The sequence below is a fragment of the Podarcis pityusensis genome (genome assembly GCF_964106645.2).
Source record: "Podarcis pityusensis genome assembly, chromosome: 8".
NCBI lineage: Eukaryota > Metazoa > Chordata > Lepidosauria > Squamata > Lacertidae > Podarcis > Podarcis pityusensis.
Window position 1 is genome coordinate 71,286,889 of NC_138033.1, and position 25,087 is coordinate 71,311,975.

The 25,087-nt window shown below is 45.5% G+C and overlaps 2 protein-coding genes across 2 annotated transcripts in view; one reads left to right on the plus strand and one right to left on the minus strand.

Annotated features, from left to right (window-relative positions):
* Positions 1-5,460, minus strand: part of VWA1 (von Willebrand factor A domain containing 1) — a 36,054-nt gene extending 30,594 nt beyond the window's left edge. The window contains exon 1 of the mRNA XM_081016160.1: positions 5,075-5,460. Within this exon, the coding sequence (XP_080872286.1) occupies positions 5,075-5,144 (70 nt within the window). The 5' untranslated portion in view covers positions 5,145-5,460. The remainder of the gene's footprint in view (positions 1-5,074) is intronic.
* Positions 1-25,087, plus strand: part of FNDC10 (fibronectin type III domain containing 10) — a 367,304-nt gene that overhangs the window by 220,731 nt on the left and 121,486 nt on the right. The window lies entirely within an intron of this gene.

Consider the following 25,087-nt stretch of genomic DNA (forward strand, 5'->3'; position numbering starts at 1 on the left):
CGCCAGCATGTGGCCCTTGGAAGGTTACCCAGAAGGAAATGTGGCCCTCAGTCTAAGAAAGGTTCCTCATCTGTGAAGTGAAGCTTCATGTTAAGGAAAAGCCGGGTATACATAATAAAATGATGACGACTGCAATTCTTAAGAATTTTACTGCAATTTTCTCCAGATAAACACACTTTTGTATGCAGTTTTGACAAATATGCCCATTCCCCCCTCACTATTTTCCCTAACTTATATGCACACTTTCCCCTAATATATACTTTTCTGTACACATTGCTTGAATGGAGAATAATTGCACTGCAACCTTCCTCTGAATGTCTCCCAGCTTCGGACGAGGCCTGAGCTAAGAAATGCAAACCCTTTTTTTGTTCCTTTCCCCTCACAGTATATATTGTTTTTGTTCAGCTTCCTCAGTAAAGCGTTGTCAGGATTTCTTTTCTCTCTGGGCACTGTCTGGGTTATTTAAGTGGTGTTGCTAACAGGAGGAGCCCCCGAGATTTGCAGGAGAACAGAAAAACCTTTCGGGAACTGTACTCCTCAATATCTGGAACGCACCAGATTGGCAAAGTCTGCTTTAGGTACACAACCGAGTTCCTTGTGATTCACATCACCGGTTGCAAAATAAGTTGCATTTCCCCACTGAACAAAAAGGGTCTGGCTGCATATTAGAACCAGTGTTGCTCTGTGTGCAAAACTGACCTGCCTTGTATCAGGGTCACAATCTCCAGGTCAGTCCCTGATAAATCTGAGGACCTTTCAGACCCATTTGAAGGATTTTGCTGAGTGATAGAGCCCATGATTTGGAAAAGGAAGGCCCCAAGGTCAATCCATTCATTGCTATCTCCAGTTAAATGACCACACGTTTATTTATCAAGAAGTGGGGTGTGTGAAATCTCCCAAAAGGATGTTACTTTTTTCTGTATGCCACAACAGCTGCGAGAATATTACTAGCAAAGAATTGGAAGAAACAAGATTTACCAACTATCGAAGAATGGCAGATGAAGATGATGGACTATATGGAACTTGCCAAACTGACCGGGAGACTCTGAGACCAGAGAGAAGAGACGATGGAAGAAGATTGGAAGAAGTTTAAAGAATATTTGAAAAAATATGTTAATATTTAAATCTTAGAATAGATTTGGAAGTGGATATAGGCTGTAGGGTTAGAAGTAGAAGATAGTGTATTTTAAAACAGTATTATTTGTAAGTGATAAAATGTGAAGATTTTATGATAAAAGTAAGCGTGATAAAAAAATGGTTAAAAATTATGATATATGTAAACTACTAAAGATGAGGTAAAATGAAAATCAGATAGGGGGGACTTGGGGAAGCCCACCTAACAATGTTTAGAATAAATAAGGATAAGACAAGAATTTGTTTGTATTTTTTTTTCTGTTTGTTTAGTTGTGTTATAAAATGAATAAAAAAAAATTGGGGGGGGGAGCGTTTCCCAAAGGGGGCAGTACTACCTGCTGGGGGGGCAGTGGGGTTATTTAGGGGGCAGCTAAGAGGCAAGTGGGTGGCAGGGGGGCATTGGAGGTGTAAACGACTATCAGACTTTGGAAAGCATGTATCACTGGATCAAGTCCCTCAGTTTGGCTGAATTCATTAAGCTAAATAGTTTTAATTGGATTCTGAATAAGTGCACAGTTAACTGTGACTATTTTGAATTTTATTGAATTTTATCTTCTTCAGCAGGTTGTCCAAACTGTGAATCTGAATAATGCTTTTTATAGAGTAGGGGCCAGTGAGGATGACTTTCTGGCACCAAGGCGGTGGCGGCCCCAGGGCTTTTTGTCAGCCGGAACTCACAGGAACTCAGTTCCGGCACCTCTCAGGTGGGTGCCATTGCCATTCTAAAAGAGCAAGGGAGGTGTTCCTGATAAGTTCCAGCACCTCTTTTTCCAGAAAAATAGCACTGAGTAGCCTCAAAGTCTTTGAGAAGCACTGAGAACAAAATGCATAGAATGCCAAATTAAAAAGCCCTCTCTAAATGGTGAGAGTTAGCAAGAACTTCTCTTGTTCAACTTTACACATTCAACGAGTTGTTCTCAATTCCCACCACCACCTGCAAAGTCTCCTTCTGTTTTATTTTTATTATATGATTACATTATTCTTACATGGGTTGTATCCAATGTCTGAACAAACCCCTCTGAAATCAACAGACTTAAGTGAGTCATGGCTATTAATTCCAATGGGTTTACTCTGACTAGGACCAGAATACAACCCATACTATTTAAAATCAGTTTGAGGTCAGTTTGAGATCAGCTTCAGTCACATAGAAATCAATAGTCCTTACTAACTAAGGTTCCTTAATTTCAGTTACAGTGGTACCTGGGGTTAAGTCCTTAATTCGTTCCGGAGGTCTGTTCTTAACCTGAAACTGTTCTTAACCTGAAGCACCACTTTAGCTAATGGGGCCTCCTGCTGCCGCCGCGCCGCTGGAGCCCGATTTCTGTTCTTATCCTGAAGCAAAGTTCTTAACCTGAAGCACTATTTCTGGGTTAGCAGAGTGTGTAATCTGAAGCGTATGTAACCTGAAGCGTATGTAACCCGAGGTACCACTGTAGTCTACTCCCAGCAGGACTAGCATTGGCTGTAACCCATTATTATGATTTATATTTATTATTAACAACATTTATTATTATTGATATTATTTTCTTTCCGTGTTCAAGCAGTCGTGCATCGCAGGGGGTTGGGGGGTTGGATTAGGTGAACCTTGGGGTCCCTTCCAACTTTACAATTCTATGATTCTCGATGTCTCCTAATTTATTTTGATTCAATATATCTATAGCTCATCGTTCCTCCAATGAGTGCAAAGCGGTGCCTGGGGTTCTCCCTCCCCCCCATTTTATCCTCACAACAGCCCTGTGGGGTAGACTAGGCTGAGAGATAATGACTGGCCCAACCTTCCCAGCTGAGTGGGGAATCGATCCCTGGTCTCCCAGGTCCTAGTCCGGCAGTCTAACCTCTACACCACACTGGCTATAATTCCTAGCAGGAACCATAAGAGCAGGGATGTCTTGTTTACCAGTAGCTGTGGTGCTGTCGGTGGTTTACCCACAAAACAACATGTGGCCATGTCAAATTCCACAGCAGATGGGACTTATCTTCCAGCAGCAAACTGTTTGGCTTGGACTAACTGAAAGGGACTTTGCCAAATGTTCAGAAACTGCCCTATTAGCCTATTAAAAAGCACCTTAGTGCTTCGGAACGACCTGTTGATTGAGAATTCAGCCCAATTCACTTGCACAAAACTTGCCAGTCAGATTCCATCGGCGATTTACCAAACATTCATTCTAGATATGTTTGCAGAGGGGTTCAACAGTGTCGCCTTGAGAAACCTTAATGCACACCTCCCCATCACTTTCCTTATTGCAAAAAATAAAAAAATCAGTTTTGGTGGGGAAATACCAAAGCAACTTTCATGGCACAGCCTAAATTTCCCGAGACGTGATGAAATCACACCTGCAAAATAGCATCAAGTCTCTGGAAGCATCCTTGAGTCTCCCATCGAGACGCAACCCTCTTAATGCTCACCCACCGCAACAAAGTTGTAAAATACACGTCACTGCATTGGCCTGCATTCCGCTGGTGGTGGGAACCAAGGAAGCAGAGACTGTAAGTTTACTGGGGCAGAGATTTATTGTTTGTTTGTTTGTTTGCCTGCGTGACTCTCTGCGATGTTGCGCATGTGGCCGGCGCTGCGTAAATAACGGACAGCATCTTTTCATCTCGGTTTCTCTGAGAGCGTTACACTCCTAACTGTGAGCATAGGTGCAGTGAGAGGGGGGGTGCGTTAGGAAAATAAGAAGAGGCTGTCTCAAGAAGAGGCAGTGTGGTGCAGTGGTTAGAGTGTCAGACTAGGACCTGGGAGACCAGGGTTCAAATCCCCCCACTAGGCCATGAAGCTCAGGGAGTGTAACCTTGGAAGCCAATCACAGACTCTCAGCCCAGCCGACCTCACAGGGTTGTTGTGGGGGACAAATGAGGAGGGGGAGAACTACATATGCCACTTTGAGCTCCTTGGAGAAAAAGATGGGATATAGAAGAAATAAACAAATACAGTGGTACCTCGGGTTAAATACTTAATTCGTTCCGGAGGTCCGTACTTAACCTGAAACTGTTCTTAACCTGAAGCACCACTTTAGCTAATGGGGCCTCCCGCTGCCGCCACGCCACATGAGCACAATTTCTGTTCTCATCCTGAAGCAAAGTTCTTAACCTGAAGCACTATTTCTGGGTTAGCGGAGTCTGTAACCTGAAGCGTATGTAACCTGAAGCGTATGTAACCTGAGGTACCACTGTACAGCACATTGAAAGTTAATAGCTCCCCCCAAAGAATTCTGGGAACTGTAGTTTGTTAAGGGTGCTGGGAATTGCAGTTCTGTTAGAGGTGAACTACAATTCCCAGGACCTGGGAGATCAGGGTTCGAATACCCACTCAGACCTGAAGCTCACTGGAAGCCAGTCACTGCCTCTCAGCAGAAACTCCCTCACAGGGTTGTTGCGGGGACTGAATGAGGAGGGGGAAATAATCCTGCCATGTTGTAATAACCTGCAGTTTTATAAGAGTATATATTTAAAGTAGAAGAATAAATGAGCAAATTGAGTTAATTTGGATATGCAGAGGATATTAAAAATAAATTTAAGGAACCGCAGAAAGAGGGGGAAGGAAGTCAAGTTCTGAAATGTTAAAATGATTGAAAAATTAGTGAAATGTATAAACTTGAAAAGTATAAAAAATTGAAAAATAAAATAAAATAAGAGGAGGGGGAAGAACCATGCATGCCACTTTGGTCTCCTTGGAGTAAAAGGGGGTACTGTATATAAATACAATATACAAATAAATAATAGAAGTTATGCATCCTTTCTTTCCCTTGGCATTTCCTAGGAGAGAAAGCTCAGTTGTGTGCGAAAGCAACTCCAGGAAATATTGACTTTGGAGAACACCCAACGCACCTTTTTCTTAAAAAAAACCAAGAGAAAGAAGTAAAGACACACAGAGGCAAGAAGCAGCAAAACTCAGAGCTGGAGGAAAACAGACTGTCTCCGTAGCCAGCCACTCACTCACCTCTTTGAAGGAGGGTTTGTCCCAGCGCAACATGAAGCCAGAGAAGGAAGAGCAGGGCTCTGGAACTCATAGCAACTCCTGCGAGCGCAGCTACCTTAAACCCAGAACCTTGACGCCGCCGCAGAGACAGAAGGGAAGTCTGGGCGCAGTCATGTTAAGAGGACCACGCAGAGAGAATTCAGATTGGTGCTTGCTGTGCCACTCTCGCCTTGAGCTGAGATGCCCACCCTCCCCAGACTTTGCAAAGAGAGAGAGAGAGAGGAGACAAATCTCCCTGCTCTCTTGCGAAATATCCAAGTCAGTTTTTTCCTACGTCTCTCTCTCTCTCTCTCCCTCGCTCTCTTCCCCTTTTCTTTTTCCAAGTCGTAAATCCTTTCTGACAGGAGTGGCTTGCAGAACAACACCCCCCCCTTCCTCTCTTGTGGGTGCTGCTGACTTTTTTTCTTTTTTAAAAAAGTTAGGCCAGCCTCCGCGGAATTGCGGACAGCTAAAAAGCAGGCATGGTCAGGCCAGTCCCTCGGGATGCTAGCCTTGGAAAAAAGAAAAAGAGAAAAAGTTCCTGCGCTTTGAGTAGAGTTGCCAACTTCCCCCCTGGATTCTGTAGCTGTGTCTGGAGCAGCGGCTCGATTTGAGGCAATTAATTGGCAATTAATGTCTGTGCTTCAGGGGTTGTTTTAATGTTTTTTTTTTTGGGGGGGGTACTTAAATTGCATTAGGAAAATCTTTACATTTTTTTTAAGTGTCACCTGCTAAATGCTGTAAACCCAGCTGTTGTTCCTCTGCAAGAAAGGTTCACAAATGGTTGCCAACTTTTTCCTCTGGCAAAGCTCCAGTGCCTTTAGCAATCGAAAAAGTTGGCAATTGTTGCCTTTAAGACACACAGGGATTTAAAATAAAATAAAATTGGTAGCTGGTGAAGTTCCCTGGTGTTGTTTGCACTACTCTACCTGCTACACTTCTAGCAGGTACTTTTAAATACACAGGAACCTGGTTGGTTTAAAAAAGGTGGCAAACCTACAACATGACCTGATGCAACTGACACCTCTGTGTGTGAGAGAGTGTGCGTTTCTTCTCTTGGAGGTATATTCCCACTGATTTCAGTGGGGTTTTACTTCCCAAGAGACTACACGTGTCATCACGGTCCTGAGGTCGCCAACTTTCCCCTGTGGCAAAGCTCCTATGCCTTCAGCACCTAGGGAAGTCAGTGTTACTCATCAGGTGAAGCTTTTCCTGCCATGGAGACACGGGGAGGGCACAGGATGGGTTTCTGCTTGCAATACAGCTGCCTTAATGCATCGGAGCCCTTTCTGGAAAAAAAGTTGGTAGAATTTTGGGCAAAATTGATAATCTCCCTGGGAGTGAAGCCTGGCTCCCTTCCACTTCCCTTCTGCCTTTCCTCCCAATATATCCCAAGGCCTTTGACTTCCTTTTTAAAGGAGAGAAATCTTTCCATATCTGCGGCTTGTTATTCCGTGTTACTTTTCCCCAGTGGAAAACCCATTAAAAGAAACTCTGCTCACAGCCCACGCAAATCCATCCTGGGCATTGAAAGAGTTGTCATAATTTCCTATCTCCTCCCTTCATAAAAACATATTAAGGCCTTACGGGCGGATCATATTTTCGCACACACCCCAATGGCATTTTTGTCAACACAAACTTCCTGGTATTAAATTCCAGAGGAATTTTAACAACTGACTTTCCCCCTTTAAAAGCCTTCTGGTTTTGAGAATATGAAAGGGTTTGTTTCAGGGTGTTTTGGGTTTTTTTAAGTGTTTAAATTCCCTCAAGTATGGGTTGGACTTTAGGGTGGAAGTGTGGGCATCCCACAGTCCCCGGGGGATCTGCTAGTAAACACTGACACCAGAACATTTCTAGAAAATTAGGCACTGGATTGCAATCCAGGGCAAGTCCCTGGAAATAAACTGGCATACACACAGTACCATCTGCAAGCTATTCGTGGCCTGATCCAGGTAGGGGTTGCCAAATCCAGATTCCTGGATGGGATACAGAGAACAACGCAACCTGCTCTGGAGAGAGGGAGAGATGCAATTTCAGTCCAGTGGAAAAGTTGGCAACTGCAGCTTTTCATTGCAGCTTAAGTGCCAGAGATTGAGCTGCCGAAATCTTTCCCAAGCTTCTCATGGGCATGTCTGAGGCAGCCCATAAAAGATGGAAACCAAATAATCGATGGCACTCAAGTCCTTTGGTTGTTATGATACGAAGTCAGTCGCAGGTTGCAGAGTTGGCCTAGGGTGGCAGCTGGCTCGGTCAAATGTTGAGTTCAGTAATACTATCTGAGTGACTCAGACTCACATGCCCATTCATTCAGACCAGCCAAAATAAGTCCACAAATTTAAGGAAGCACTCTATCGAGAGAGGGTTAAACAGGGGAGAGAGAAATAGGGAATCTCACATGTAGTACGGGTATTTATTTCTTATATTTGACTCCCACCACTCCTCTAAGAAACTCAAGGTGGCCCACACATAATTCTCCTCCTCCATACTTTACAACAGGGTAAGGCACATACCAGGATGCGGGTGGCGCTGTGGGTTAAACCACAGAGCCTAGGACTTGCCGATCAGAAGGTCGGCGGTTCGAATCCCCACGACGGGGTGAGCTCCCATTGCTCGGTCCCTGCTCCTGCCAACCTAGCAGTTCAAAAGCACGTCAAAGTGCAAGTAGAATAAATAGGTACCGCTCCGGCGGGAAGGTAAACGACATTTCCTTCTCTGGTTTGCCAGAAGCGGCTTAGTCATGCTGGCCACATGACCCGGAAGCTGTACGCCGGCTCCCTCGGCCAATAAAGCGAGTTGAGCGCTGCAACCCCAGAGTCGGTCATGACTGGACCTAATGGTCAGGGGTCCCTTTACCTTTAAGGCACATACCCAGCATATTGGTTATATATATGCAATCCCACTTCCAGTCAATCTGGACCAATCTGTAGGGGCCCTTTGATTTCCGCAGGCATTTAAAGCAAGTTTTCTGATCTTCTGGTTGATTTTAACTGATTGCATCTTTATTGTATCTCCCATTAACTTATCATGCAGAGCCAAGGGACGCTGGCATTAAGCAGTATTGAAATTGAAATACTTTATTGTCACTTGTACAACTTGTATACAGTGAGATTAAACGAGCACCTGCCACTCAGCTCTCTTAGTCTTAATTCCCCTCATTTACTGACACCCACCCACCAAACCCGAAAGTCAGTTGCCCTGTTGTTATCTTTTCATTCAGCAGCCTAACAGCCCAGGGATAGAAGCTGTTCTTTACCCTGTTGGTGTGACTAATCATGCTTCTATATCTTCTGCCTGAGGGCAGGAGATCAAGAAAGTGCTGGCCAGGGTGTGAATCATCCCTGAGAATTTTCCTCACGCTCCTGAGGCAACGTTCTTCCGCTATTTCATCCAGTGGATTCACGGGACAGCCCATAATATCTTGTGCTGTATTCTCCACCCTCTGTAGCCACTTCCTATCAGTTGATGTCAAACCAGCGTACCACACCATGATGCAGTAGGAAAGGACACTTTCTGTTGTGGACCGGTAGAAGGAGATCATCAAATGTTGATTGACATCGTTCTTTCGCAATACTCTGAGGAGAGTATTGTTGTTGAAATAACTACGAAATAAATTGTACGTCCGTATATATCTGATGATGGACAACCTAGTTGTAAACTAATCACCCAGCGAATGACACAGCAGGGTGAAAACCAGGTCGCAATGTTTCTGGCAACAAGTGTCAAAGTCCAGACAGGTCACTTGTCATCACTTTCGCGTGGAATCCAACTCTGCCCGTAAATAATGAAATAAGTTCCCCCACAAGCCGCTGGGGCACCAGTTTGAAAGGTGACACCTCAGACCATTGAAACAGCGTTGACTCTGATCTCACTCTTGGGCTGGTCCACCAAAGCTATTTTTAATTGCTTGCGGATGCCCCGAGACACCCCCAAGCCAAATAATGATGTTGTACATCTGCTGTGGGTTAAACCACTGAGCCTAGGACTTGCCGATCAGAAGGTCGGAGGTTCGAATCCCCGCGATGGGGTCAGCTCCCGTTGTTCGGTCCCTGCTCCTGCCAACCTAGCAGTTCAAAAGCACGTCAAAGTGCAAATAGATAAATAGGTACCGCTCCGGCGGGAAGGTAAATGGCGTTTCCGTGCACTGCTCTGGTTTGCCAGAAGCGGCTTAGTCATGCTGGCCACATGACCCGGAAGCTGTACGCCAGCTCCCTCGGCCAATAAAGCGAGATGAGCGCCGTAAACCCAGAGTCGATCACGACTGGACCTAATGGTCAGGGGTCCCTTTACCTTTATTCATAAATGCACACATATCTAAATATATGAACTATGTGTCTGAAATAGTATGGGAGAGCCGTCACTCGGTGGTGACTGAACATCTGCTTTGCATGCAGAAGGTCCCAGGTTCAGTTGCCGGGATCTCCAGGCAGAGCTAGAAAAAGCTCTCTTGCCTGAAACACTGCCAGTCAGTGCAGACAATGCTGAGCCAGGTGGACCAAGCCTCTGACTCGCTATAAGGCAGCTTCCTGTCTTCAGATGTCATAAGGGAAGGGCTGTAGCTCAGTGGCAGAGCTTCTGTTTTGTGCATAGAAGGTCACAGGTTCAACCCCCAGCGTATCTAAGAAGCGCTGGGAGGGAACCCTGAACATTTCTCCGATGAAAATAGGGATATCCTATTCAATTGTTATTATTATTATTATTATTATTATTATTATTATTATTATCCCGTCCATCTGTCTGGGTTGCCCCAGCCACTCTGGGTGGCTTCCACTATATATAAAAACATTATAAAACATTATACATTTTAAAAAAACTTCCCTATACAGGGCTGTCTTCAGATGTCTTCTAAAGGTTGTATAGTAAAGGTAAAGGTAAAGGGACCCCTGACCATTAGGTCCAGTCGTGACCGACCCTGGGGTTGCAGCGCTCATCTTGCTTTACTGGCCGAGGGAGCCGGCGTACAGCTTCCAGGTCATGTGGCCAGCATGACTAAGCCGCTTCTGGCGAACCAGAGCAGCGCACGGAAACGCCGTTTACCTTCCCGCCAGAGTGGTACCTATTTATCTACTTGCACTTTGACGTGCTTTTGAACTGCTAGGTTGGCAGGAGCAGGGAACGAGCAACGGGAGCTCACCCCGTCATGGGGATTCGAACCACCAACCTTCTGATTGGCAAGTCCTAGGCTCTGTGGTTTAACCCACAGCACCACCCGCGTCCCTAGGTTGTATAGTAGGGACATCCTAAGGAAAAGCAGGACATTCCAGGATCAAATCAGAAATTGGGATGGATGGCTTCTGCAAATCTGGGTCTGTCTCTGGAAAATAGGGACAGTTGGAGGGTTTGCGTAGGTCCCATCTGCACTATGTATTTAATGCAGTATCATGCCACTTTAAATAGTCATGGCTTCCCCCAAAGGATCTTGGGAAGTGTAGTGTGTTAAGAGTGTTGAGAATTGTTAGAAGGCTACCTGTTCACTCTCAGGGAGCCAAAATTCCTGGAGTTCCCTTGGAAGAGGGGTTGATCATTAAACCACATTGAAAATTCTATGCACTCTACCTTTAAAGCACATTCTTTCCCTCAGAGAATTCTGGGCGCTGTAGTTTACCCCTCACAGAGTTACAATTGCTAACAACTTAACCAAACTACAGTGGCCATAATTCACCGAGGGAAAGAATTTGCTTTAAATGTATAGTGTGTACACAACTTTTGGAAGAGGAATGGAGGTCCTCAAACAACCCTCAGCACCCTTAACAAAGGACAGCTCCCATGATCCTCTGGGGGGAAGCCATGACTGTTTAAAGAGGTATTGTTGGCACCTGTTTCTATCGAAAGACAATGGAGTGCGCTTCTTGGGGTGAAGTCCAAACACTGGAGAATCGCAGACTCGCTTTTAAAACCGTGTTTATGGAAGACAATCTTACTCAGCTATGAGTGATCGCCAAAGAAGAAAGAAGAAGAAGATACTGCATTAAATGTCTAGTCACAAATGAGGCCTTGGTGTAGACAATACTGAGGTATATAGTCCAAAGGTCTGACTCAGCAGAAGACAACTTTCTACGTTCATAAGACTTCCTGAACCTTTTTAAAAAAAATCAAAATTATGATCTTAAGAGTGGAAAAATGAAAAGCTGAAATTGACATATTCCCCTGTCTTTAGTTACAACCCACTCCGTGACCTAAATGGTGCAGGGTAGGAGCTAATAAGTACAGTGGTACCTCAGGTTAAGTACTTAATTTGTTCCGGAGGTCCATACTTAACCTGAAACTGTTCTTAACCTGAGCTACCACTTTAGCTAATGGGGCCTTCTGCTGCTGCTGCGCCACCGGAGCACAATTTCTGTTCTCATTCTGAAGCAAAGTTCTTAACCTGAAGCACTATTTCTGGGTTAGCGGAGTGTGTAACCTGAAGCGTATGTAACCTGAAGCATATGTAACCTGAGGTACCACTGTATTGTAAAATTGCTAAGAAAGCCCACCTGGGTTTTGGTTCCTCGTAAAGGAAGCAGTAATAAGATGCATAGTTTTTGAAAGGGGGTTATTTTAGGTGGACACTTCTACAGTTCTGCTTCCCCTTGAGTGACTCCCTAGCAAAGAAAAGTGAACAGAGGCCTGCACACTCCTGTCTCCCGTTTGCCTTTGGCACCGGGTGGCGGGTCCGCAAAATCGCTTTGGATCAGAGTGCCAGCCACTTGAGGACGCCCGAGGGCAGCCAGCTTGTCACACCATGCCAACCACTCAGGGCGAGTGGCAAAACCCAAAGTGACGTGGCATTCCGAGGGAGCTGGGGTAGGAAGAATGGGGAAGCGGAGAGAGAGAGAGAGAGAGAAATCACGTTCCACTTTTGAGTCGCAAAGGAACGCCAGAGCCACTGGGATGGAGGTGGGATAAGCACAGAGAGATAAGGAATCGACAGGTACAGTGGTACCTCAGGTTAAAAACTTAATTCGTTCTGGAGGTCCATTCTTAACCTGAAAGTGTTCTTAACCTGAGGTACCACTTTAGCTAATGGGGCCTCCCGCTGCCGCCACGCGATTTCTATTCTCATCCTGAAGCAAAGTTCTTAACCTGAGGTACTATGTCTGGGTTAGTGGAGTCTGTAACCTGAAGCGTCTGTAACCTGAAGCGTCTGTAACCTGAAGCGTCTGTAACCCCAGGTACCACTGTATAAGGAAGAGTCTTTCCCTAGGAACATTGGAAGCAGCCTTATTCCGAGTTAGACAGTTGGTTCATCTAGCTCAGTGTTGTCTACACCAGGGTTTCCCCAACTTGGGTCTCCAGCTGTTTTTTGGACTACGATTCCCATCATCCCTTCTAGCTAGGGATGATGGGAGTTGTAGTCCAAAAAACAGCTGGAATGTGGTGAACGTGCCCCAAGGTAAAAAGACTTCTGGGAAAGGATTTATAATGAACTGGAAAAAGTGTTGAAAAATATATTTATTAAAAAACCGGTAGCCTTTTTGCTTGGTATAGTGGGGGGGGGTGAAATCCCCAAAAAGGATGTTACTTTTTTTCTGTATGCCGCAACAGCTGTAAGAATATTGCTAGCAAAGAATTGGAAGAAACAAGATTTACCAACTATCGAAGAATGGCAGGTGAAGATGATGGACTATATGAACTTGCTGAACTGACCGGGAGACTCCCAGACTAGAGAGAAGAGACGGTGGAAGAAGACTGGAAGAAGTTTAAGGAATATTTGAAAAAATATGTTAATATTTAAATCTTAGAATAGCTTTGGAAGTGGATATAGGCTGGAGGGTTAGAAGCAGAAGATAGTGTATTTTAAAATGATATTATTTGTAAGTGATAAAATGTGAAGTTAATTTAAGTATAATTAAAAAAGATGGTTAGAAACTATGATATATGTACCTCGGGTTAAGTACTTAATTCGTTCCGGAGGTCTGTTCTTAACCTGAAGCACCACTTTAGCTAATGGGGCCTCCCGCTGCTGCCACGCCGCCAGAGCACAATTTCTGTTCTCATCCTGAAGCAAAGTTCTTAACCTGAAGCACTATTTCTGGGTTAGCGGAGTCTGTAACCTGAATTGTATGTAACCTGAAGCGTATGTAACCTGAGGTACCACTGTAAACTGCTAAAGGTGAAGTAAAATGAAAATCAGATAGGTGGGACTTGGGGAAGCCCACTTAACAATGTTTAGGAAAATTAGGATATGACAAGAATTTGTTTGTATTGTTTGTTTTTCTGTTTGTGTTCTTTATTTGTGTTATAAAATGAATAATTTTTTTTAAAAAAACACACCCCAAAAACAGCTGGGGACCCAAGTTGGGGAAACCCTGGTCTACATTGATTGGCAGCAGCTCTCTAGGGTATCAGACAGGGACTCACTCCTAGCCCTACCTGGAGATGTCGGAGACTGAAGCAGGGACTTTCTGCATGCAGCCCTTCCCTTAAGACAAAGGAACAACAAGAAGTCCTCATTTAAAAGATGCACCTCTTTAACCTGGTCTTTGACACCTGAGAGGTGTTTTCAGGACCCACCCTTTTCCCATGGCTGTAATTTGCTTTTCTTCTGAATTTTCACCCACCCTAGCACCACCACCACCAACAGCAACAAATTTTTGTATGCATTTCCCCCCAATGCACACTTTTTTTTGCAAAGCAACGTCCCCTAACACAATGGATGTTTGCATGTTATTTTCACCAATGGATGAATTTATATGCACATTTTACCCTGGTATATTTTTGTATCCATTTGTTTGGCGGGTGAACTGCGCTGCAAAATTCGAAGAAGCGTGAATTTCAAAGGATAGCTGCGTCTCATAGAAATGTAGGGTTGGAAGGGACCGAAAGGCCCTGTAGGTCAGGCCTCTTGCAATGTGCATTTCCGCTTGCATATTGTTTGTGATTTGAGGACCCGATCCCCACTTGGGGAATGAAAACACGTGGACACAGTATATTAGGTTAATGGGCAAGAAAGGCCACAACTTTATTGATTACAGCATGCGAGAAGGTATTGGCTTAGGCATTGGACCACAGCAAATTTGACTCCACCCACTCGGAGAGGGGTGAGTCTGATGAGGGGTTAACCACCAGTAGGGGGAGCCTGTAGATGCAAATACAACTATAAGCACTCCCCTGATGTCACCGAGGGTCATGCCATGGCCCCCCACCACACAGGGCATCGGACAGGATCCATGACCGCCGGATTCCTTTAACGGAATACCCATAAATGAAGGGGTAGGCGATGGCCACACCTTGCCCTTCCATACACCAACAACACATTCCAATGCCTAACTGCCAAATACAAAGAAAGTTGTGACAATTGCTACGAGGTAGGGGGAAAAAAAAAGCCACCAAAAGGCAGGTGCCAATTTGCCAATTGGAAAAAACTCCTACCAGGCCCCCTGGGCAACCAGGGCGACCAACCATGGGTAGAGGGAAACGACTCGTGGAAAATCTGAAGCGCAATGGCGGGGAGAGCTGGCGCAGCCGCATTTGAGCGGCTAAACCACACCCCCGTGGCGGCACCCGGTTGGGTGCCCAACTGGGAGGCGTGGCGCGCCAGCAATGATGAGAGGGCAGGGGGCAGAATGCCCCCTGCATGACACGGGAATCGTCTCCCGCTCACAATCCCTCCCCTCCGGAAGGAGGAGAGGCTTTCAGAAAGTGTGAATTACTTGGGTTTGCCTTTAAATGGAAGCTGAATCGAATCTGTCTCCCCCTTCCTAACTGTAGTCGAGCATGCAGTTCTCAGCTCTGAGGTAGGTGGACTTTTGCTCTCAAGTTCTTACATCTCAGCGCAGGGGGGAAAGAAATATTGGCTGCAGAAAGCTTTGAATGGTGAGATCCGTGTTTATTGTTCCATTCCACCTTGATTCGTTTTTACTTGCTTCCAAATCGACTCCACATTTCAGGTCGGCTTCCCAAGGTGTGACAGCCAAGTAAATTGTCTGTTTTCCTGAGGCTAGGAAGTGACCTAAGGTTTATTTTGTTGCCTATGGAGAGAAAATCTCGAAGTTCCACCCAAACTTCTCTTCCTTGCAGCCTGCTGAGAGAGTCTTGCGCAGTCACACAGCCTATATAGAATGATCACATTTTTCCGCAAGCCCCTCCGGGGCCCAGCAACGGAAAAATATATACATTGATTTGAGTTGTGATGTTTCGTTTACGGAATGGAAGGTTGTGAGGAGTGCATTCTTCCCCTTCGCACCATTTTTTTTGGGGGGGGGAATTAATAATGCAAAGGCTTTTTATTTCCATTTCAAAATAGATGGGGATATTTACAACCCAAGACAGAAGCTTGTGAGGAGGCCAGGAAAGAGTAGTGTGTTGACAGCCTGATTTTTCTCTGTCCCCCCCCTCCTCCACCAGCTGGAACAGATTAGGAGACCGATAATGAGAAGAAGCAGGGTGAAATAAGTGTCAGGTGGTTCTCTCCAAACCTAAGGAAGAAGGCAATGGCTACGTTCTTGGAAATGTGGGCAGTTTTGCACTCAAACACACATTCCGCAAGATGTGCTTCTTTTTCTTTGGCAATCCCTCATAGCCAAGTAAGATTGTCTTCAATAAACACGGTTTTAACAGTGAGTCTGTAAGTGACTGTGGAGATCAGTTCTGGATCCACACATCCTTCCACAGTGGGGACATAGGTTTCCTTCCAGGCGGGAGTTGATCAAGGTGAGGTTTTGCCAAGTGTGCCTTCCTCTTAGCATGTTTCTCCTTTTCATCCTGAGTTCGAGCGTCGTCAAAGCCCATGACACCTTTGGAAAAGGCTGTTCTCCAACTGGATCGCTCGCAGGCCAGTGTTTCCCAGTTATCGGTGTTTATACTACATTTTTTTTAGATTGGCATGAGAGAGTTTTTTAAAACCTCTTTTGTTGAGCACCAGCGTTACACTTTCCATTTTTAAGTTCGGAATAGAGTAGTTGCTTTGAGAAGACTCCCTGGAAAATACCCTGATGTTGGGAAAGATTGAGGGCACAAGGAGAAGGGGAAGACAGAGGATGAGATGGTTGGACAGTGTTCCCGAAGCTCCCAGCATGAGTTTGACCAAACTGCGGGAGGCAGTGGAAGACAGGAGGGCCTGGTGTGCTCTGGTCCATGGGGTCACGAAGAGTCGGGCACGACTAAACGACTAAACAACAACAACAAATCAGGCATCCGAACAACATGTCCAGTCCAACGAAGTTGATGTTAAAGAACCATTGCTTTGACGCTGGTGATCTTTGCTTCTTCCAGTACACTGGCATTAGTTTGCCTATCTTCCCAAGTGATGTGTAAAAAAAATTCAGAGATTATTTCAGTGACACCATTGATGGAATGTGCACCACCTTGTGAGCAGAGAATTCACTACTTTCAGCAGAATTTTGCATCATGGCACCCAGGGGTTCAAGAAGGGAGCAATTCTGGCCATATCTGGCGATTGAACTTGGGGCTTTCTGCATGGAAAACAGAGGCTCTACCACTGAGTGACAGCCTGTCCCTTAAGACATAGGAGCATGGGTGTGCTGGTCCCAGGGGGGGCGGGGTTACCGTGCGGCGTGGTCTGAGTCCGGTCCTAGGTCGAGGCTATGGAAGCTGTCCGTCAAGGGCAAAGCGGGGTCCAAGGCAAGGAGCCGGGCATGGTCAGGAACTCTGGAAGAGCAGGACAGGGTCTGGCAGGGACAGGTTACCAACGATGTTGCTTCCGCAACTTGGGACTGGCTTTTATCTCATCTGAGGCATAGGACAGCCCCGGCCCACAGGTGACTCGCCTCTCCTGGCCTTAAGGCGAGCACTGCTCCTGTGAGAACTTAGTTCCCTCTGCCTCTCTGCCCTGAGCCTCTGCAGCTCTGGAGAGGCTGGAGGGTTACTGGACCCAGAGGCAGCCTCACCTTCCCCTGACCGGGCTGGGAGAGGAGCACCTGCAGGCAATGGGTCCTCAATCACCTCCGGAGCCAGAGCGGATTCAGCTGATGTCTGCTCCTGAGGATCCGGCACAGGTGAGGGCCCTTCAGATTCAAGCCCCTGCCCCAGCTCAGCCGGCCCTGGAGGCAGGGACTCCTGTGCAGGCTGGGATTCCTCAGGTTCAGCCTCTGAATCGGATTCCCAGGCCATCACAATAGGATGCTGCCTTGTACTGAGTCAAGCCATTGGTCCATCTTGTTCACTACTGTCTACACTGACAGGGAGAAGCTGTTTGTACCCAGAGGGTATCCCCAGCCAAAAGGAGAGCCTGCTGGATCAGGCCAATGGCCCATCTAGTTCAGCATCCTGTTCTGTCAGTGGCCAACCAGATGCCCATGAGAAACCTGTAGGCAGGATTCAAGCACAAGAGCACTCTCCCCCTCCTGTGGCAATACCATCAAAGGGTATTAAGAAGTATTCCTGTCTCCAACTCTGCCCTACCTGGAGAACCCAGGGATTTGATCTGGGACCTTCTGCATGCAGGGCAGGTGAGCTACAGCCTTTTCCCTAAGTAACTGCGGTCCTGCTTTGTCTAGATCAGGCTTCCTCAAACTCGGCCCTCCAGATGTTTTTGGCCTACAACTCCCATGATCCTTAGCTAGCAGGACCAGTGGTCAGGGATGATGGGAATTGTAGTCTCAAAAACATCTGGAGGGCTGAGTTTGAGGAAGCCTGGTCTAGATTTCACTCTGTTAGGGTCAGGATGGAGCCAGGGATGTGAACCTACCTAGATCCAAACCCAAATCATGTGTTATCAACAATCCAGGGTTCCAGCGGCGGGTGGTCAGTGGACTAGGGGGACTAGGCTAATCCCTTAATGTTCCCCTGGAGCCTCCTTCCCAAAGCCTGGGAAGCTTCTGCCTGGCTTAGGGAGGAAGGTACGATGCTCACACATGCAACGTCAGGACACCACAACATCACCCCCCATTGCCCTCAGAAGCTGGTGCCTCTGACCCTAACTGTTCCCCTACAAAAAATTTCACTACACACCACTGCAGGATTCCTTTGTAGCTGCTGGAGGCTGAATCTGGTCCTGAAAACATAGCAGCGGACAATCCTGCTTTGTTGACCAGAGAAGCAGAGAAATACTGGATATTTATTTATTTCATTTATATAATTTTTATTATATTTTCTCTTTTACAATTTAGAATACTCATTTAAACATCCTTAAAATATCAATGACTTGCCTTCTTCTCTTTCCACAGTTCATTTTGCATATCATAAATCCCTGCATATTTTACATAAACTGAACCCTTCAGTATTTCATTATTACATCCAGCAAAAGTTATTTACACTGCTGAATTCATCTTAATGCTGCCAACATTTTCAAGTGCACACAATTTCCCCCCTTATATTCAATAAACGTTTTCCAATCTTCTCTAAACGTTATGTTCTTCTTGTTCTCTTATTCTGTATGTTAAGTCCGCGAGCTGCGCGTATTCCATCAGCTTAAGTTGCCATTCTTCTTTAGTTGGGACCTTGCTCGTTTTCCATGATAAATATTGCATATTTATGTCAGTTCTGGCTTTACATGATGAAGGCTGAGGAGCAGGGTGCTTGACTAGGCAGGTCTCTGCTCTGGTCCAGAATCAATCTTCTTACATTCTGATATTTGATAATCCCTGGCATGGGGGACCTGTGGCTTTGCAGATGTGATTGGACCCCAGCTCTCATCAGCCCATTGCCAGCATGGCCAACGCTCAGGGACAACGGGAGTTGTGGTCCAACCACATCTGCAAGGCCACAAGCTCTCCCCCATCCCAGCACAGCGGCCTGTGATCTTAGCCAAAAAAAATGCCAAGGGAAAATAATCACTTACTGAGAGAAGCTTAATCCTCCAACACTTTAAAAGACACAATATTGACAAGTCCAAAGGGTTTTAGTGTTTAGCTGTGACTGACCTCCACAGCTGCCCTCTGTGCAAGATTTAAGACAGATGTTTACAGCTGGCAAAGAAACAATTCTGCAGCGATCCCTCGGGGGAGAGTTTTGGATCAGGCAGACCTTCCAGTGGTGTGTTAGGCAAAACAGCCTCCATCTGATTGCACAGGCCCTTCCAGATTTCAAAAAGAGCAGCCACACTGATGCTTTGACTATATGCAAATGCATTTAATTTGAATGTCGGATGAACAAACAGCCTATCATTATTTAATTGGCTGGCATTAGATGGATAGATAGATAGATAGATAGATAGATAGATAGATAGATGATAGATAGATTATAGAAAGTAGCAGGAATGCTATTGGTCTGATTCAAGAGAAGAAAAGACTAGAGATTATATCTATTTACTATACATCCATCAGCCCAAAGATCCATTGGTAAGGTTAGTTTTGGGCACAGGTGAATCTGCCAATTTCACTTTCTCTCACTTTCTCACATTTCCAACCTTAAGTTCAATTTTCCACTTTTTCACATCAGTTTCGTGACTTTTTTTTTAAAGTCCTCATGAAAATTCACCAGTGTTTTACTGCCAACATACATGTTTCTTTCTTATGCCATCACCGTAACAGATACACATTTTTTTTGCAAAGCCATTTCCCACAGCATATTGCATTTTTGTACATTATTTTCACTGACCGATGTATTTTCAAGCATTCTTTACCCCAGTATATGCAATTTTGCACACATCACATGGCTGCAGAACTGCACTGCAAAATTTGGAGAAATATAGATTTCAAAGAATGGCTGTGTTTCGTGTTATGTACTGAGTTGAATAGGATCCAAAAGGCAGCAGTCTGATTGGTCCTAGAACAATAGGATTCAGAATGCAGCAGTCTGATTGGTCCACAGGAGCCACCCAATCCAGCTCCAGGTGGAAGTGAATCCGCAACCTGATTGGCCTACAGGTGAATCCTGGAATTAGCCAATCACGTGGGGCCCATTGTGTAAATAATGTATATAAAGCAGACATTCTGGGGGAACTTCCATTCCTCCTCACCACTATGAGCTGAATAAAGAGCATGAAATCCACTCTTGAGTATATTCCATTTTGTTCATGTATTATTTCAGAGAGTGTGATTTAGGTAGGTTTGCCTGAAAATGCAAATGGAATCAAACTTCTCCCCCAGCCCTGACTGAAGCCAAGGTCTCCAGAACTGAGCAGGAACCATTTAAGAACAAAGAGCTTCCTGACTGGAGGTGGAACACTGAAAACTTATGTCAGGGAAATCAATCAATTTGGTTTAGGATTGAGGATTTCAAGATACTGAACCAGTTAAAACAGGGAGTTAAAATGTGAAGCAGCGTGATCTGGTACAAAAGGTGAAGTTGACCACTTAGCTGTGAAAGGAACAAATATCGCAGAGAATGTTCTTACACGTGTAACCGCAAACGGCCTGGAACAGGAAGGCGATTGCTATGCAGAACAGACAGATTTTTAAAGGAAAGGTTGAAAGCGAGTTGAAACTTGCTTTGTGCTTTTCCAGCACAATTTGGGGAAGCAAAAGTCAAACCTCACGTGTCAAACAATCTACAAAATCTTCCTTGCATTTTACACGTGCTGAGGACTCCGTGACTCCCATGGGGTTGGAGACCACTCTCTCAGGTACCTGAGTAAAGAGCTAAGGTGAATCTGTGCATGGTTGGTTTTTTATTTTATTTCCACAGGACCTGCCTTTGTTTCTGGAGCTGCAAATTCATACCCTCCAACATTACTCCAGTGAAAATAGGGATGTCCTATTCCATGATAATGATTTTATTATTTCTACCCTGCCCATCTGACAGGGTTGCCCCAGCCACTCTGAGTGGCACCCAACATATATAAAAACATAATACAGTGGTACCTTAGTTTATGAACTTAATCAGTTTCAGAAGTCCGTTCTTAAACCAAAGCGACCTTAAACCAAGGTGTGCTTTCCCACAGCAGCAGGGGACTCAATTTACAAATGGAACACACTCAACAGGAAGCCAAACATGTTCTGCTTCCAAGGCAAAGTTCACAAACCAAAACGCCTACTTCTGGGTTGGCAGCGTTCTTCATCCAAGTTGTTCATAAACTAAGCTGTTATTAAACCAAGGTACCACTGTAAAACATTAAAAACTTCCCTATACATGGCTGCCTCCAGATGTCATCTATAGGTTGTATAGTTACAGTCATACCTAGGGTTGAAGTAGTTTCGGGTTGAGTGTTTTCGGGTTGCGCTCCGCAGCGACCCGGAAGTAACAGAATGCGTTACTTCCAGGTTTCACCACTAGCACATGCGCAGACGCTCAAAATGATGTCACGCGCATGCGCAGAAGCGGTGAAAAGCAACCCGCGCACGCACAGACGTACAGCCGCGGGTTGTGTTTGCTTCAGGATGTGAACGGGGCTCCGGAATGGATCCCATTTGCAGCCAGAGGTACCACTGTACTTATCTCCTTGGCTCAGGGGGTCACATAACTCCATACCCACCAACATTTCTCCGATGAAAATAGGGACGTCCTAAGGAAAAGTGGGACATTCCAGGACCAAATCAGAAACCAGGATGGCTTCTGTAAATCCGGAACTGCACATGGAAAATGGGGACAATTGGAGGTTCGGCAAATTAGGTTTGGTGCACCCTTAAATGTGAACTAAACTGGTTTTTCCCCCTCTGTCCCTGCTTGGTTCACAATGGAGTACTGTGGAGTATTTCATCTCTGCTGAAGCCCCCGCCACTGCAGCACTTGGAGAGTGTCTGCCGCTGTTGGGGGCCTGTGCGTGTAGATTGTTCCTTTTATGCCAGAACATCCCCATTGTCTCTTTCCAGCAGCAAGGTTGGCCGGCCGCCACCAGTAGCAATTTATGTGCATTTATGGATGGCATCTGTGTCCTTTTGAGAGAAAGAGGAGCTTGGCAAAAGCAGGGAGGGACGTGCCCAGCGATATTTACGATCCCCTCCAGACACAGATGCTTTCTTGGCTTGTCTTGAAGGCAGGCGAATGAGCGACACATGATTTCATTCCGAGCTGGAAAGGACACCATGGGCTTTTTGTACAAAGGAGGAGGAAGAGGGAGGGGGGAACAGACCTATGAAGAAAACAAACCCCCAAATCAGAGGAGGCCTCTCTGTGCCAAGTTTATGCTGCGTCTTCAAAGCAAAACAGCTTCCAGAACTTCCAAAGAGTCTATATGATTTGGAATTTGAACATGCTGGAATAAGGTTTTGTTTTGTTTTTTGCTTTATTGAGCAGAACCTGGAAGAAGATCCAGGGTTTTTGCAAATTGTTCGGAACAAATGAGGCCTTGGATTTGTGGATGGCAGCTGGGGTTGTCACACTTGATCTGGCTACTTATTGGATGGGTGAACACTGGAGGAAGTTCTCCCACATCACTGGTTTGCCATTAAACCAGTGTGAGGATTACACTGTCTTGGAATGTGCAGCTAGGCTTGTGAGGTGAGGAGCATCTCGGGCCTTGAAGTTTCAGAGCTCAACCTGAAACCTAGGGGGTGGCCCCTGGTGATGTCATGGAGGCAGGCCCTGGAGATGGAGGTTAATTGGGAGAGGAGGAGGTGTTTGCAGCCAGCTCCTGCTAGGAAGATGACTCTCCCAGATCTAGCCCTGGATTTTAAACCCTAATTAAACACATAAAATAATGGGGTGAGGGAGACAATTGAATCCTCTTGGTTGCATTTGGCCCTATCCCTTACTGGGTAATCTGAGGCCAGTCTCTCTCTCTCTCAGAGCCTAGCCTACCTTTTAGGGTTGTTGTGAGGAGAAAGAGGAAACCACATACACTGTAAAAAGCAAGTTCCCCTGTGTGTATGAAACCCGTCTCATGGTAGCGAATCCCAGAGTTTAACTCCGTGCTGTATGAACAAGTCATTTCCCTTTTCTGCCCCGAATCTTCTACCAAATGCTTTCATTGGAACACTCTGTGATCTAAATTAAGGATAGCCAACGTGGTGCTCCCCAGTCTTTGTTGACCTCCAACTCCTATCAGCCCCAGCCAGCATAGCCAATGGTCAGGGAGGACGGGAGCTGTAATCTAACAATATCTGTAGGGCACCCCATTCTAAACTAAACGAACAACAACAACAAAAACCAACTGAAGCTTTTCCTCCTAGGGGAGTTGCTCCCTGGTCATTTTGGTTCCCTTTTTCTTTACTGGGCGAGGGCAGTTACGTAGTTCAGCCCCATAACCCCCTCACAAATTCATTCAACGCATTAGAGCATTCATGTGAACATCCTGTGTTGTTATCCTGTTCTTGGCAGAGTGCTCAGGGAAGACTAGGAAGGTGAAGAAAGAGTTCAGGCGAGGGGACAGGACCACAGACAGCTCCATATGCAGGAATCATGCTGGAGGGAGGCATCCGAGAGCAGCAGGTAGAATATGTTGCTTCAGCAAAGTTCTGGAGGCCACTTAGGACCATGGACAGCTCCATGCAAAGCAGTGCAGGAGTTGGGCTGGAGGGAGGCAGCCAAGAGCAGCAGACTTAAGATGTTGCTTCAGCAAAGGTTCGAAGCCGACTGAGACAGTAAACAGGCTGCAGGGAGGTCAGGGTTTCTAGCTCCACCTCCAGTGCTGAGGCTAAAAAAGGTAAAATGTAAAGGACCCCTGACAGTTAAGTCTAGTCACAGTCGACTCTGGGGTTGCAGCACTCATCTCACTTTACAGGCCAAGGGAGCCGGCGTTTGTCCACAGACAGTTTTTCTGGGTCATGTGGCCAACATGACTAAGCCGCTTCTGGTGCAATGGAATACTGAAACCAGAGCAGCGCATGGAAACGCCATTTACCTTCCCACCGGAACGGTACCTATTTACCTACTTGCACTTTGGGGTGTGCTTTCAAAACTGCTAGGTTGGCAGGAGCTGGGACAGAGCAATGGGAGCTCACTCCGTCATGGGAATTCAAACCGCCTACTTTCTGATCGGCAAGCCCAAGAGGCTCAATGGTTTAGACCACAGCACCACCCGAAAGGCTATTGGTTCTTAAATGTGCCCTACTCAGTTCTGGAGGCCTTGGCTCCAGTGAGAGGTGGGGGAGAAATTTGATTTAAAGGCAAACCTACGTATTAAAGGCAAACCTACGTATTAAAGGCAAACCTACCAGACTTGCGGTCTTCAGTTTGCGAACTGAACTCAGCCATCTTTTAAAATTCACACTTCTCTGAATTTTCAATGTAGTTCTACAGCCCAGTGAGGAATATAAAAACAATTCTAGGTTAATGTGTGCATACAAATGCATATGTTGCTGAAAACAACCTACAAAAGTGCATTATATTATATTTAATTTTTCATAAAAATTCATACATCACTTTATTGTAAACAACAACAACCTTAAAGTGGTTTGCAAAAGATAAGACAGTAAAATCAAGTACATTTTAAAACATAGAGAAATTAAAATACTAAAGCAGGTTAAAATTGCCTCAACTTTCAAAGCATCTGGGTAGGATTTTCTAAGCAGGAATGATTTTAGCAGGCTCTGAAAAGAGTACAGAGAAGGCTCCTGCTTGATCTCAATGGGCAGGGAGTTCCAAAGAGTAGATGCTGCCACACTAAATGATTGAGTTCTTACAGATGTGGAACGGGTATTATGTGGCAGCTGCAGGAGCGCCAGTTCTGCCAATCAAAGCAATTGAGTGGGCACTGCTCATTGGAAATCACTTTGCAAAAATGTGCACTTAGGCAAAATTGCATCCCAAAATGTTTATATTATGGGGGAAATCTATCTTAAAAGTGCTGGTGAGTTTTCATGGGGACTTCAAAAATAATAATTTTTGCAAACTGTTGTAGAGGTCTCGAGAGAGCAACTTCAGAATGGAAAACTGGAAAACTGAGCGAAACCTAAATTGACACATTCAGTTCCAATGAAGTGGGGAAGACCACACCTCTTCTGAAAGTTTGGGGCAGAGTCTTCAGAGCCTTTTGACAGAGCAACATCCTCAGGTAGTATGGATTGTGACTGGGTGAGATACTGTGATGGTCCTATACAGTGGTACCTTGGGTTACAGATGCTTCAGGTTACAGACGCTTCAGGTTACAGACGCTTCAGGTTACAGACTCCGCTAACCCAGAAATAGTACCTCGGGTTAAGAACTTTGCTTCAGGATGAGAACAGAAATCGTGCGGGTAGCAGTGGGAGGCCCCCATTAGCTAAAGTGGTACCTCAGGTTAAGAACAGTTACAGG